A 16,995-nucleotide genomic window follows, 5' to 3' on the forward strand; every position below is an offset into this window, starting at 1 on the left:
TTCTCACAATGCCGCCATGTGAATAAACATCACCTCCAGTTCTTGGAACTTTGTTTTACCTTCTAAAAACTATAATGATCACCCTGTGCCTCTAACACCTAATGACATCATCCTTAATTTCTTAAGTTTGAGGCTTCAGACTATGTAAAACAAAGTAATTCCTTATATTAACAATTTTTTCTATCTCCAGAGAATTATAGAAAAACGTATATTTATTATTATTTATTAAAGTATGTTTTCTTAATTGGGGGGGAGCAGGAGAGGAGAGAGACCAAATATTTTAGAAATTCATTTTTTCTTGGTCATTTTCATCCAGTATTTTTTTTTTAAAGAAAACATTTTTAATCTTACAGTACAGTACCTTGAAAAGTACAATAGTACACTACAACAGCTGGCATACGGGGGCTGGTATCAAGTGAAGAGGCAAGAAGAGTTACTGACTGGAGGAGGGAGAAGGGGTGGGAAGTATTTTTTTATTTGTATATTTTACCTTATTTTTGATTGCTGTATTATCTGTGCCCTTTACTTCACTCTTTTCCTCATTGTCCCTCATTTTAGAAACCTCCTGTTTGCTATCACAACTCTAATATCTCTACCCAAGGGAAGGAAGGGAACAGCGGTGGAATTTTAATCTTTCTGAATCCTGATACTTTTTGATAACTGCTAAAATTTTTGACACATGAGAATTTTGAATCAACGAATAAAATTGTTTTCAAATTATTTAAAGAAATCCCATGTTATCTTAGTTTCCAGATTCACTAACAACAAATAATTTCTAGTCCTTTATTCAAATAGTTTTTTCTCACTATACATCCATTTTTTTATAGTTCATTGTAGTTTACTTTGTCATAATTTTTTGGAGATTCGTATCAATGTCCAAGTAGAAAAGAACCAAGTTATCTTTTCCAGTGTAAAATAGGAGACTTAGCACTTTCTAAGGAAATAAGACATAGCCCCTGTTCTCAAGGGGCTTATCTCTGTTCTAATCTTTATGTACTGCACAGCTAAACCTAACTCCCTTCCTTTGGGTTTTCACAGCCTGAAGCACGTACCAATGTGTGTAGTGTTCACCCGTCCTCCACCTCTGCTTCTAATCTCTTCTTTAAAAGCCTCCTCTTTCTTCTTGTAGCAAAGTGTTGCTATCAGGATATCTTTGGCCACCAAGATGGCTTAAACAATAAGAAAAACTCATCTCCCTAACAAAAAGTCCAGAGGGAGAGCAGATCCCCGTGATGAAGTCATCAGGGGTCTTGGTGCCTTCCCGTCACCCGGGGCCTTGGTGCCTTCCCATCACCCAGCCTGTCGTCTCAGGACAGTTCCTTCAGGACGCCAGCTGGCTGCCGAGGTCAAAGGAGTCACAGGCGAAGAGCATTGCAGAGATGGAGGAAGGGGACTCTCCTCCTATGCTTCTCTTTTTTATCAGTGAGGAGCTTCTTTCCTAGAAAACCATCATGAGACCTCCCTGCATCTCCCAGGCCAGAATTATACCACATGTCTAGACTGATCACTGGCAAGGGGACTAGGATTACATGGTGGGCTTAGATCAGTTATGATTCACCCCAGGGGCTGGGGAGAGGGGGAGACAGCCACCCTCTCTTAAAATAATTAAGCCACAATATTTAATGACTGTGCTCATCTGTATAAACAAGAAAGACAGAACTGCCTGACCACTTGTCTGGAGGTGTGTGGGAGAAGGAGTGGGGGTGGGAAGAGCCCTCACTGGTTCTCAGGGGAACTAGAGTTGGCTCCGTTACATCCCTGGCAGTAAAGAGAACTTTCCAAGGCTGTGGAAAGGAGCTCCAGGAAGCTGCTCACCGTGAAGGGAACCCACTCATTTTTTTGGCTGAAAGGAGAAGGGCAATTTGTTCTCAGTGAGCTCTCAGGAGACAGTCCCAGCAGCTTTGGTAGAGGCTGTGACTTAGACACAGGGAGGAGATGGCTGCCTGGCTGTGAGGGCACAGATACCCAGGCTGCCCTCTGTTACCCTCCTCCCAACCCCCGACCCATTCACACTCACTCATGGATTCCTGGGCTCGGCTGTGGAGTCTCTGTCAAGCCCTGGGAGGAGAGCTTTGCACAGCAGAGCAGTTAGACACTTTGTGTCTTCTCTGTCACCTCCAGGGAGCCCCCCTGGGAAAGGGCTGGTTGGGGTCCGTCCTCAAGCCAGTTCTGTTCTTGCACTGACACCAGAGATTCCCTGCGGAAAACTTCCACTGAGCGCCAGCGCCATTTCCAGCCTTGAGACCTGTGTTCAAGCCATTTCTGTTTTTTAAGTTTATACAGATGGGAAGAGCCATCGAATTCACATGATTATTAGATACTTTTTATTCAGGTAACATTTACCTTCAAAACTCCTACTCCTGACATTTCTGTTTACTCTTTTCTGTTCCTTAAAAATAAAAGGCAACTTGCCTAATTTGTTATGATACCAGCATTGAAACACTGCATGGAACTTGTTACCACAAATGAAAATATAATCTAAACAGGAGCCAGGAATAGCATATTTGCCAAACAAAAATGTCTGAAATACTTCTACTGTTCTTTGTTCTTCATTTTTTATCTGTATTATTATTATTAGTTATTTTTGCTTATTATCTGTACATAATACTCCCATATGCTGCTAATGTGTTTGTAAACGAAGTCTCGAGAAGCATAGGAGATGAAATTTATCTATAGGTTATAACTGATTTGCAGTTTCATTATTCAGTGTTACAGACACTGTGTCTCAGAATCACTATATCCTAGCTATCTTCAGGAGTAAAGGTAAAATAGAGCAGAATTTAAAGTGGAGAAAAGTTGCCTTTATTTTCATCCCTGTGGCAGACGGTGTTGGGGCTCCACCCATGTCCCCTGGCCAATTAGCATTTCCTGTACATGGACCCAGCCTCCACCTGCGGCAGGGGCAGTTCTGCCTGAGGCCTCCCTGGCTGTCAGGGCCTCTGTGCTCCAGTGGGGTGGAGAGAGGGGGAGTTGATACTCCCAGGAGCAGCCTGAGTCAGTGGATGAGGGAGTTGGTCCCTGCCCCTCGGGCAGAGGAGCCCAGAGGTGTGTTCTATGCCTGCCCCTAGGGTTCCTCCACAGTTAAGCCCCAGTTGCCCACAGTGGTAACTGGCTTGATAACAGGCCCTTGAATGGCTCCCCTCCCTTCACCTCACTTTCCTACCCCTCTTCTTACTGCCCAAATTGATTACCTGCCTCAAATCCTGTCTCAGGGTTTGCTTCCTGGGGACCCCAAACTAAGAGGGTCCTCTAGAGCAGAGCATGGCTCGATACATTATCTTTTAAAATGTAGTTATATATAGCTCAAATGCTTTTTTCTGATTAAAAATTGGGATAGATAAATGGCGGGGGGTGGGGGGGGATGCAGGGGGTGGAAAAAAGGAAGGAGTGTTTTGTGAACCTGCCAGGTTTTTAGATATTTTAAGAAATACCCCTCCCTGTAACATTTTCATTCTTCATTCCATAATGTATACTGTGTTTGTGTGTGTGTCTGTGCATGAGTTACTCTAAAGAAGGATATATAGATATTGAAATTCTCAAGCAGATTTCTTTTTTTGAAAAGTCACCTGCTTATTAACTTTCGTAGCCTATTCAGGTAATGCAAATATAGCTGTCCCTCTACTGGCTATTGGTTTATACAGGGCAAATTGTAAAGAATGATAAATTCATTTCTTTTGCTACTTAGAATCCACCTGGGGAGAAGGCAATTCAGCTTACTACAAAGTAGTTTCCGTGTGCAAAAGTGAATGTCCTGGGGCTCTAGTCTATAGATTTTGCATTTTTCCTCTTCTCAAAGGAGAGTTAGGGGTCCTCACCCCATCCCCAGCTCTATTATTGCATTTATAGTGAAGTTGTTCAACTATTTTTGTACTTGTTGGCCTTCCCCATGAGACTGAGCTTTCTTGGAGGGCAGGAGTTTTATCTTTCTCATCTTTCTATCCCCAGAACATGACACTGTGTTTGGCATATCGAAGGCAGTCAATAGATGGTGAAATAACAGAAATGTGGAACTTTCGATGTGAAGGTATTTGGCAGTGGCTGCCTGGCACCTTGTGTGGAGTCTGAAGTCGGGCTCAGCAGAAGGATTTTGCTCCTTAGTTGCTGGTGTCTGCCACGGGCACCTGAGGCTTGCTGTCCCTGCACTGTATGGTGATGTCATCTGAGCTCCGTCTGTGTCCAAAAACGGCAACATGCCTGTGATCAGGGGTGGAGAGGAAAAGACCAGATGAGTCAGAGTTTTTGCCCTGAAACAAGCTGGGATCAGGGATTTAATTGTTAAAAACAAAGGCAGCTCATAGATTATGGCATATGATGAGGATCCATAAAATAATATTATCCTTTTCTCTGGCCACAGACATTAAAAATGTTTCTGAATTGCTGAAAGAAGGAAAAACAACTGAAATAAAATAAAATTCCATTTGTAGTATACTCTCCACTAACACCTACAATGTTTTTTCAGCTACTCCTTTAGGTGCCTTTAGTTCCCGGCTTTCCCATCTTTTATTAATGTGCCACGTTTTGGAACAAATATCACTCTGCCATTTTTTCACGTCCCTTTATGTTTTAAAGTTATATGTCATATTGAAGGGGATTACGTAACTTTTAGAAGGATGTTTTTCCACTCTCATGATACTTCTACCCATAAAAGGCCCTGAATCCCTCAGAAGATCCTAAGTTTTAAGACTCAAATAAATGAATAAAAATTAACCTAAATGAGTCAAATTTTTGGAGGTTCAGTTTTCATTATCCCAAAGTGAGTGCTTCATGGGAACATCTCACGGTGCTTCTGTGATGCATAATCGCGTGCGTCAGGGCTCTAGACGCAGGTATGAGTAGCCGCCCTCTGCACGGTTGAGGCAGAAGGGGATTTATTCTGAACACAGATGGCTCTCACAGCTGCGGGAGGCTGTGGGGCAGGGGAGGCTAAATTTCCAGGAATGTCAGCCTGGAATTGGCCCACTGCCACTGCCCCCAGGCCCACACTCTTTCTTAGGACACCTGTATTAGAGAAGGGAGGTCCTGTGCCTGCCCTGTCCTTCCACACAGCTCACACCCAAGGCAAGGTCCCGGCTTGGTCCAGCTGACTGGCAGAACCTAGGTCCCACACTGGCACCCCAACTCAAGGCAGGTGGGAGATGGAGGAATTGTTGTTGTCTGTCTGTTTTTATCTAGAGAAGGCAGGACCCACAGCCCAAGGGTCTACTACAATGTAGGGAGGCTGTCTAAAGACACTGGGCAGCCACAAATGACAGATTTCTGCTATGATATTGTCTCATGAAAATAGCAGGCAAATTGTCTAAACTGGCCTCTAGTGTTAAAAATATGTGTAGCAAAAAGATGTGAAGGAAGTACACAAAATTGTTACTGCTGATGATCTCTGTAGTGGATTGTGGACTATGTTTTGTTTTCAAATTTTTCTGTAATAAAACTATATTTCCTTGTAAATTAGAAAAAAATGAGAGCTGACCATTTAAGAAAGGATTAGTTAAAATAATTGCAGCCGTGCTAGATGGATGAAAATTCTTACCTTGGAAGTCCTGAGCAGATTTAATAATCTGTTAAACAGGTGACTATTGAAATTTTTAAAAAGCAAAAAATATTACTGTCTTATTTAAGCTGCAGTTAAAATCTGTTTCCTGTGGATTTGCCCTCAGTGGGTGCAGTAGCTGCTGATCAATTTAGAGAGTCACGGCAGCTTAAATCAGGAGGGCCTCAGACATCACTTACCCTAACTTTGTAGCACCCAGCTTGATTTGAAGTTTTAGAAAATACAAGCATAGTCATATACACACATTTATGCACACTGCTCTGTTTACTATCTGTCTTCCTCAGGAGACCCAAGGGCAGGGGTGATGAACTCTCAGAGCCCACTACACCACTACACACACGGCACTCCTCACTGAGATTCCAGAACTCTTAGGCCCCTTGGTTTACTTGCCCCTTGAAGACCTTTCTTTCACTCCTACCCCTTGCTGGACACAAGGAAATGTGAGGTTCCTGCTTTGGAAATATAGCAGGGCTTCTGCTCTGGGGCTTTTCTTCCCATCTGGGAGTTTTGTCCCCCAGGACACGGCCTGGGGGACATGAACTATTTTCAAGGGCTCAGCAGTGCCTAATGTTCTTGCCTCCCCTCCATCTGGTCCCGAGGGTCTCTCTCACATCGGGCAGGGAGGACACTCACGCCACTGGTCAGGTGCTCCTTCGGATCTTTTCTCTTTGGCCTTGGTCTCTCCTTTGGAAAATCAAAAGCCAGGGATTTGACTTATATTCTCTGTAGTTTGTGATGTCATCTTTTTCCTGAGGCAGCCTGTGCTGCTTGTTCAATGGGAAATATGTGAAAGACTACAGGAAAATTTGGGGAAAATAACCCTGAACTTCTCAAAGATATCATCTGCCCCATTTGTATGGAAGGTGGGCCAATTTGAAGGGAATGAAATTAGCTATAGTTATCCCAAATTTCCAGTCACTCTCCAAAGTTTGTCAGTTCACTACTGATTCTAGAAAGAAACATGCCACTTGGGAAAGAGAACAGAAAGTTTGCAAAATGAGTGAGTCTGAAGGGGTGCCTGTTTTTGCAGCTGCTAAAAAGTTTCTCCTGAACAGCTGAAGTTCTGATAAAATAAATATCTGTCCTGTTACTTAGGAGAGGGTGACAGGCTGAGTGTCACTGAGCCAGGGACAAGCTTCCTTGACTTGGTCAGTTTTCTCCGTTCTGCTCGGCTGATAAGGCTCTCACATTATGTGACATGCAATGAGAGTTTCCTCTATCAGTTTTAGGTAAGGAAGGTGGAATATCTCCGCATCTGCCAGAGGTGATTATATTAGATATCACCTGTCTTGATAGCCCTCCCTTCGTCTGCTAAGCTGTGGGCAAATGAGATTTTATGCCTTATCATCAGGCTGCCAGACGGGGCTCAGATAACTATATGTAAAATCCCATGCCCTGTTGCACAATAGTTGATGTTTGCAAGAAAAAATAAGTATCTTAAAGCTTTCGATAGCATTTGTTCCTTCACAGCAAGAGAATATTGCAAGTTTGTGTGAGACTTTATATCACCGTGCTATATAAATTAACCACTGTGACTTTTACAACTGCACGTTGGCTGGGGCGCAGTAAGTACTGGAAAAGTACCATGAAGATGTCATTTGGCTTGCAGCTTTGTCATTTTTAGAAGTTACAGGAAAACAGCCGCATCTGTCATTTCAAGCTCCTTTATTATACCAAACAGTTTGAGACGCCACTCTTAATAACATGAGGTCATTTTTAACCAAATTCTTGCTAGAACAGTCTCTCTATAGAACACGTTACCAAGCAAGAATTTCTCCAGAATCCACTCCATTATCAAGTAGGGGCCTGGTAGGGCGTTCAAGACCTAACAGAACCAATGTGATGGCCCCTGTCCAGTGTTATTGGGGCTGGTCCTTGGTTACATAAGGGAACAATTTTAAAATGAAATGACATAACTAAAATGTTTACATCAACTTAAAACATATCGTTGTACATTTTCTCTCATTTTTGTTGTGCAGCCAACATCTGATGTCCTCTGATGAGAGGTCACTTCATCCTTTTTGCATAAACTTACCCATGTTAAGTTGATTAAGTTTTCCAAGTTTACCTTCTTTAAAGTAGAATGAGGATTTAGCAATCTCAGTTCAGAATGCTAGATTTTTACATTTTTAAACCAACGTTTTAGAACTGTCTTATCAATTATTTCTTTAGCAGCATTTTTTTTTTCAACTTGTCATTATTAAGCTTTGTGGTAAGCATTTGACTTAGTTTCCCTAGCAGAGACAACACTCACTCACCCTTCATCAGTTTGTCATATTTAAGTCACAGATTTACAATACTGGGCACGAGTGGCATAAACAAGTTTGGGAATAGACGCTATGACTTGGGTAAACACCTCAACTGGAAGGTGGTCCAGAGAGCACCTGCTGGCCACCGCGTCCCCAACACAAAGGTGGCCATTGGCATCTATTAGAAAGGACTGCAGAGCTCTGGTTAATCTAGGATTTGGTTAAAGGGCCTTTAATTAAGAGAGCTTCTACTATAAATACATTTTCATTAATATGCATAGGTAGTTACTCTTAAATAACATTACTGCAAAATGTCTTCTAGTACAGGTCCTGCAGAACTTAATGAACAGCTAAGGCTCATTTATAATCAGTGGAATCTGTCTGCATACATAATTGGTGCTCTAAAGTGCTTCTCCTGGCAATCTGTTTACACCGTGGCACTGTAATTGCTTTGGTCATCAGTCTGTTTCTTTCTGTAGATGGGAAGAGATAATGTTTTGGTCCACTCCTCATTAGTTATCACAATTTTTAAATTAATAATTTGGAGATGTAATGAGCTCTTATTCCATTTATACATGCTTGAATACCTCTGTCAATGTTTTTAGATTTTTTTCTTCTCCTAAATACTGGTAGCAATAAAGTATGATATGCCAAGGATAGTTTTAAAAAGAAAATAAGTAGATATTGATTGTACTGATATTAAGTTGATAGATTTGGAAAATTTTAGAGCTGAGAGACAGAGAGAAGCATGTGTATTTATACACACATGCAGAGGCAGAGAGAGAGTCAGAGAGGAAAAGAGAGAGTCAAAAAGAGAATAAGACAGATGCAGAGAGACAGAGTGACAGATTTTATAATTATATTATATTCACACACACACACACACACACACACATATATATATATATATATATATATATATATATATATATATATATATATGTTGAGGGAGAGAGACAGAGACAGAGAGATACCAAGATACGAATAGTGAGAGAAATAGGAAAGCAGACAGAAACAGGAAAACAGATAAGTAGAGACAGAAAACACACAAAGAGACAGAAAAAGACAGAAACAGAGATGCCTGAGAGAGGCAAGGAGAAACAGAGACACCTAGAGGCTGAGGAAGAGCTGCTTCAGCCACACCACTCAAGATTAGCCCTGTCTCTGCCCCGTGTGACCAAACTAGGGCTGCAGGTGTGGAGGGCACTGCCAGGACAGAGGCAGACCCAGGGTGCCCAGGAGTCACCGGTGATATCAGACCTCTGAGTAGGTCACAGCCTGGGCATTAATTAGATGGTCCTGCACCACTGTTCATATCTATTAAACGTGTTTTTTAGTTCTAAATGTATTTAAAAAATTATTTTTTTGGCTGCAGAAAGGTCCTGAAGGAAATCTCTATTGGAGAACTCAATCCAAATGAGACTGTGCAGGCCACTTTGGAGGCCCAGCTCCTTTCCAAGCTGGACCACCCAGCCATTGTCAAGTTCCATGAGAGCTTTGTGGAGCAAGATAATTTCTGCATTATCACAGAGTACTGTGAGGTGAGACTCTCCTTCTCTTTTTGAAATCTTAATAAAAATATATTTCATAGGGCTTCCCTGGTGGCGCAGTGGTTAAGAATCTGCCTGCCAATGCAGGGGACATGGATTCGAGCCCTGGTCCAGGAAGATCCCACATGCCGTGGGGCAGCTAAGCCCGTGCACCACAACTACTGAGCCTGCGCTCTAGAGCCCGCGAGCCACAACTACTGAGCCCGCGTGCCACAACTACTGAAGCCTGCATGCCTAGAGCCTGTGCTCCGCAACAAGGGAAGCCACCGCAATGAGAAGCCCGTGCACCGCAATGAAGAGTAGCCCCCACTCGCCGCAACTAGAGAAAGCCTGCGCGCAGCAACAAAGACCCAATGCAGCCAAAGATAAATAAAATAAATAAATTAAAAAAAATATATATATATTTCATAGTAAAAAGCTGTCTGTAAAGAGACATCTCAGAAGTTTAATTATCCAACCACAAGGTGAACTATAAATACCTGGGATGTTGTGTCTTGCTGCTAAGAGTGATCATCTCTATGTAACTGACAAACTTGTTTCTGATGAAGGGTTTCTCTTTCTTGGAAAACTCAGAGTGAATGTATTTTAAGGAGGAATTGCTGCAGAAAAACGATCCAGCGTATTTTTTTTTGGTGTGTGTGTGTGTGGGGGTGCATTCTCCAAGCCTCCGACAACGGTTCGATTATTAGATGGACATTTAAATGCCGTAACAGAGGCCTGGACAGAGCAGAGGGACACCTCCTGAGTCCTGGGTTCTAGCTCTGTGGTTCATTTCCCCCATGAAAATCCTTCATATTAACTGATTTGTGATTTATGGCTTCAGGTATTTGCAGTTTTCCCTGCCATTCCATGTTCTCCCCAAGTGATAATAGCTGTGCATTTTACTGAGCCCAAGTGAACATGAAGCTGCTGAGAAAGGTGCCGGGTGGAGGGGGCTTGGGGCTGACAAGGTGCAGCATATGTGGGTCTGGGCGGTCACTCCTGAGAGGCTAGGGAGAGGGGAGTTACAGGGGTTGGGTCAGAAGGAGAATATCCAAACATGACCTTGCTCAGACACTATCTCCCAGAACATTCTGAGAGCTAGTGTTAGCCAAATGTACCTTGGGAGAATCTGGTTCTATTCATAGTTTAGAATGTATTCAGTTCATCACCTGGGTATTGCTGGGGCCCAAGAGAAATGACACTGGGAAGAAAGAAGATGCTCTTTAGAGGGGGAGGCAGGCCTGTTTGGGTCAGAGGGTGCTGGGTGTCTGAGGTGCGGAAAAGAAGAGGAAGGAGGAGAAGCAAATCGGAAGGAGTAAAGATAGCAACAAAAACCAGCCTCGCTGTGCTTTACATGGTAGCTGATGTGTCATCCAAAATGAAACCAGTAGCAAAGTTAGAATATCTGAAAATTTGATATCATCCAGGTCTTGGCTGTTCCCCTTCAGGACAGTCTCCCTGGCACAGCCTTGCTGGGAGTTTCCCCATCCAGTCTTGCCCCTCCTCTGCTTGAAGGAGAAGGGGGGGAAGAAAAGAAAAAGAACCAGGACATTTGGGTGCTTATTTCTCCTTCATCCAACAGATTGTTAAGAAAATCAGTAAAATGATGAGGTCCATGGGTAAGAACAGCTGCTCCGGCAATTATGTCACCGATCTATGCAAAACCCAGGGATTTTCAAATATAGCTACACTATGATCCATCAGCTATAATTTAATCATTTTCTTCTTTTTGCCCCATTCGGTTAATAAACTATCTTATGTGGGAAGCAACTGACTCCTATTGCTTATGCCTATTACCGCTACCTCTGCTGCTGCTCTCGGCACACTGAATTTTCCAAAGAGACTCTCACTCTTCACTGTAGTGAGGACTGTCCAGTGGAATTTTGTGTGATGATGGTAATACTCTATACTTGTGCTGTCCAATATGGTAGTTGCTAGTCACATACGACCCTTTAGCACCTGATGAAATATGGCTAGTATGGTTGACAAGCTGGATGTTAAACTTTATTTAATTTTAATTACTTTAAATGTAAATAACCATGTGTAGCTGGTGGCTACGATACTGAACAGAGCTAGATGATAAGCTATAACTTTTTCTCCTTATATTAATTTTTAATTATTAATTTTCATGTAATTTTAATCTACTAGAAAAGTTACAGAACCCAGTGAACTCCCATATACACTTCGCCCAGATTTACCAATTGTTATTTTTTCACATTTGCTTTATTATTCTATTTATTCTTTCTTTCTCTCTCTCTATCTATCTATTTTTTCCTGAACCACTTGAGAGTAAGTTGCAGACATGATGCCCCTTTGTCCTAAATCCTCCTGTGAGTGTTTTCTAAGGCCAAGGACATTTCCTTAACGTACCTACAGTACGAAGATCAAAATCAGGACATTAACATCGAAGCAATGCTGGTATGTAATCCAGTGGTTCTCAGTGTGTGATCCCAGACCAGCAGCATCAGTATCATTTGGGATCTTTACTTAGAGATACAGATTGTTAGCTTCCACCACAGCCACAGTGAATTAGAAATTCTGGGGGTGGGATCTCGCTATCTGTGTTTTGACAAGCCCACCAGGTGAGGCTGAAGCACACTGCAGTTTGAGAACCACACATCTAATCCACAATTCACACTCAAATTGAGCCCATTTGTCCCAGTTATGTCTTTAGAAAGGACATTTCTATAAGAATGTCTTTTTCTCGTACAGGATCCAATCCATGATCATCTGCATTACTTTTTAAATGCTGGCGGTTTCCACGGGCTGAGTTGCTCCTCCCACCCGGGGGCGTTGCCATGGTGACGGCCGCTGGCCAGGGAGCAGCTGCTGGGCTTCCCTGTTCCACCTGCTGAGCTGTCAGGATGCGCTTCCCTGAGGAATGACGGACGTGTGGGGGTCGCTAGTTCTCCTTGCTAACCAAGATATTTCTCATCTTCATGAGCTTAACTCACACAAACCTGGCATTATCCTCTTAGTGAGGTAAAATAATAATATTGGAAATGGCAGATGGCCAGACTTGCACCTAACAGAAAAATGTTATCACCATTGAAATAGCTGGGTTTTTTAATCCCCAAGTTCCCTCTTCTGTAATTTAATTTGGGGCCTTGCAAGATTGAAATACACACATATAAATGCATTCACGGGGCCGCTATGTCCACCACCCAACCCTTTGGACACATCACATCAGATTATGAGTGTAAAAAGCAAATTACCCAATTCTCACAACTTCTTGTCAAGATCTAACCAAATCTTTGATGGGGAATAGTACCCAAACTACCAAACTGACAGACTGTTTCAGGTATTGGTGCCTTCCGTCCTCCTCCAGCCAGGGAAATGGGACAACTTGCTGTCCCCTGTCCCTCCTCCACAGTTTCCCACCTCTTCATCTGTGCCCTTTCAGAATGTCCTTCCTCCTGGCCCCATGTTGTCAGTTCCCACCCATCCTCCCAGGCCCGCTGAAATGTCACCCACTCTACAAAGATTCCTATAATCTCCTGGCTGGAAAGCACTCCTCACCCGATCCCCTACTCTCATCGCATTTCAACTCGGTGACACACAGCACATTATACATAGTATCATCCATCTCACATCAGACTCTCAGCGTGTGGGATTGATCTTTTTCTGATTCATTTTTGTATCGCATCATGAACCCATGTAATGAGCCACAAAGAAGTTAGTACTCAGGAAATGTCTTTTCTTTTGACGAATTCTTTACCACTTGCTTCCAGCTGCCTCTCACCTTATTTCTGTCAAATGCTGATGGTAAAATTTTGGATCCTTCTATCTGTCATATATGTTGAAAGCACTTTGTCAGAAAGCAGGGAAGGTTGGACTTGTCTGTTTCCTGCACTGTGATATTAACATAGCTAAATAAAAATTATATCAATATAGTTGTAGTGCTTAACCTTGGCTGCACACTGGAATCACCTGAAAAGCTTTCAAAACTCCTGAGGGCTGAGGCCCTCCTTCAGAAAGTCTGATTTAATTGGTCTGGGGAATGACCCAGGCATCAGGATTTTTGAAAGCTCTCCAGGTGATTCTAATGGGCAGCCAGGGCCAAGAACTTCAAAAAAGGGAGAATGGCCAGTGTGGAAACAGAAAAATATAGTCATAGAAGAAAACCGTGTCAGTGTTTATGGAGCACTGAGCAAAGATGAAGCTCAGCTGAGAACAGGGGCGTCTGGCTGGCTCTGCTGGTGGCTGTGGTTTTCTGCTCAGGCCACCAGCTGGGTGCTGTTATTCGTGAAAATTACCTGCCTTATTCTCCGGGCTCCCTGAGCAACCTTCTATCCTGTTTCTCCTCAAACTTTCATGCCCTGATTTTAGCATTTTTTCAGTGGTAGTTGCCTGGAGCAGTTTTTACTGTGATATTTGCCTCATGGTGATTATGTATTTCCCTCATTCTTTCTACATTTACTAATTAGGGTTCTCCTGTTAGAAAGAGCTATTCCACTGTTCCTTCTCCTCCATTGATGTCTTTATTCAATTGTTTGTATCAGTATATGGACTCATGGATATTTATTTTATTCTATGGGTTATAGCCCAATGCTGTCATTATTAATTTTCTTTCTCAAATTGGTCCAGCTTCGGCTAGTGGGGCTCCTTCAGATTGGCCCCTGTGTCCTCTAAACATGCCCCCACCCTTTTTGAAGGAGAAGTGGGTTCTTATCTATAAACTATATTTTGTAGATGAGGAAACGGGACCCCAGAGAGGTGATTTTCTGGCAATCACATGGCTGGAATGTTGGATTTCATCCAGGACCAGGACCAGGACCAGGACCACAGGGGTTATAGGGAAAGCTGCTCCTGTTTTTCTTCTACTTGGATTGCTCCTATTCCTCCCTTAATATTTAATAGAGTCAACCAAATAGTTCATGGTGCCTACCTTCCCAAGCATGAAATTATCTACTTCTACCTGGACATGAATCAGTAGAGATGGATTGTTTTATTGTTCATATCAACAATGTTAACCAAACATGTTTCAGATGGTGGCACTAAACATAGATTTTAACACAGCCACACTAATCAAGCCTGTCTGTGTGAATTATGCAAAATATAAAGCTAACACTTTCGTTTGCAAGATGAACAGGTTCTGGGGAATCTGATGTACAGCATGGTGACCATGGTTAACAATACTGCACTTAGACACTTCAGATTTGCCAAGAGAGTAGATCTCAAGTGCTCTCAACACACACGTGCACACGCACGCACACACACACACACAGGAACCATGTGAGATATTGGATGTGTCAATCAACTTGACTGTGGTAATCATCTCACAGTGCACGTCCACCAGGTCATCCTGTTTTATGGGAAAGCTGCTCCTTCCCTTGGCTTATTCTCACTTATGTTCTGTATCTTTATCTATCTCTATATAATACATACATATACATAGACACAAAAACACATGTATATCAATTTGTACACACACATATGTCTTAATGTAATGATAATATAATTAATTATTGTATTTTCTATCAATAGGGGACTAGATAGGGTTTGAAACAGTAGAAAGTGTGTGGACTCTGGCATCACACTGACTTCTGTTCAAATCTTGGTCCATTTCCTTGAACAAGTTATTTCATTTTTCTGACCCCTACCCTAATTTTAAGATAGAGTAAACAACACCTAGTATATTATTAGGTTTTTATAGGTATTTGAAATAATAAAGTTAATGTATTAACTTTATGAGTTAAAATAAAGTTAAAAAAGGGACTATCAGACCTTTGCACGTAATAGACTGTCAATAATGGAAGCTGTCTTTATAATAGTTCATTATTTCAGTGTGACCTCACTCTCCCCCCAGGTTGTTTTCTAGAAGGCAAGCTAATTTTTACCTCTGAGTTTTTGGCTTGCAGCCTTTAGTGTGAGGATTCATGCCAGAAGGAGGAAACATGGAAAATTTTAAACACTAATGGGTCCAATAGCAACATTCAAGCAAGTACTTTCTAAGGATCTGTTTGTTATATAAAAAGAACATTTTAAATCTCCTCTTATGTTTCTCATTTATGCAAATTGTTTAAATAAACCAAGTAAGTGGGTTGAGTTTTATAATGTTGAAATTCTAGTGAGTCTCTGTAGACTCTTGCAAGTGAATTTGGCAATGACATGCACCACCAGGCTTACTGGTTCTCAGAGGGTCCTTACAACTTCATGCTGGATGTCTTGGGTCTACTGTTAGAGACAAACCCTTTGTTGTCCTTTAAAGCCACTGCTGAAGCTCTGTCTGAGGCCATGGATGAGAGACACTCCTGGTATATTGATCTTTGTGGCATTGATTAGTGACCTTCTGTCTCAGTCCGTTCAGGCTGCTGTAACAAAATACCATGGACTGTGTGCCTTATAAACAACATACATTTATTTCTCACAGTTCTGGAGGCTGGGAAGTCTAAGATCAAGGTTCTGGCAGATTCAGTGTCTGATGAGAACCCAATTCCTGGTTTGTAGATGGCCGTCTTCTTGCTGTGTCCTCACATGGCAGAAGCTGGGAGGGAACTCTCTGGGGTCTCTTTCATAAAGGCACTAATCCTATTCATGAGGGCTCTACCCTTATGATCTATTCACCTCCCGAAGGCCTCACCTCTTAATACCATCACACTGTGGGGTTAGGATTTCAGCATATGCATTTCGGGGGACACGAACATTGTCTATAGCATTATCCTTCCCAGTGTGAGCTCCAGGTGTCCGCACATCAAGGCTGTCTTCAGTGGTCTGCATTGCTGGGCTTGCTGCTGATTAAGGGAACTAGAGTTATCTTCAGAGAGGTGCATCCCATCAGAGCCCTCTGGTTTTCCTGGGCAGCTCCTGCCTGGCTATGTAGGCCTCCCTGAATTCACTGTGCCAGTTCTATGGGTCTAGACTTTATTCAGCTAAAGAAGACTGTAAATAATATGTATCTTGTGTTTTTATACACCTAAACTTATCTGTTCATGATCTTTGTAAGTACCATAAGTAAAATCATTTGACTTGTTCCATTTACTTTCTCTGTTTAAACTATGAAATATTTTAAGCTTTTCACAAAAAAAAGTTTAAAAATAAGGCCACTGAGTTTTATTTAAAATTGTTGATGTAAAAATTGAAAAAAAAACTAGTTTCATTTAAGAGAAATGTATGAATGCACTAATATCAAGCAATTCATAAGCCCAGTAGAACTTTTGGCATTTGGAGTGTGGCTTTAGCTATCATATATGACTTTGTATAAATATGTGATCAAAAATAGAATCAGAATAAACCACTCCAAATAGTTTATTTAAAAAAAACAGTCCAGTGATTTATAGGTGAAAGCATTATTTCATGTCACTTCTTAAAAAAAAAATAAATTCTACCACTTTATTCTTATTTATGTACATTTACCTCAGCAGGAAGAAAATTTACTCTAAAAGAATTTGAAAGAAAATTAGCAACTAAACCCAAGAGTGCTCAGTTATATTATCAAGACATAAATGTCACGATACTACATGGCATTCTTTAGTAACTATTTAGAAACTGGATCTTCTTATTTTGCTTTTAAGAGCATAACGTGGTTTGACATTTTCCCCACTTTTTATGAACTCCATTTACAAATTTAAAAATATATTATAAAATAATTTTTATTCAACCCAGACTTTCTCAAATACATCTTTTGCCTTTGGAATTTTTCAAAATATTGGACAAAATGTTTCCA

General features: G+C 41.7%; 1 protein-coding gene across 1 annotated transcript in view; it reads left to right on the plus strand.

Moving 5' to 3' along the window:
* NEK11 (NIMA related kinase 11) overlaps positions 1-16,995 on the plus strand; it is a 275,201-nt gene that overhangs the window by 46,480 nt on the left and 211,726 nt on the right. The window contains 1 exon segment of the mRNA XM_068545910.1: positions 9,173-9,338. Within this exon segment, the coding sequence (XP_068402011.1) occupies positions 9,173-9,338 (166 nt within the window).

Source organism: Eschrichtius robustus, chromosome 6, assembly GCF_028021215.1.
Source record: "Eschrichtius robustus isolate mEscRob2 chromosome 6, mEscRob2.pri, whole genome shotgun sequence".
Taxonomy (NCBI): Eukaryota; Metazoa; Chordata; class Mammalia; order Artiodactyla; family Eschrichtiidae; genus Eschrichtius; species Eschrichtius robustus.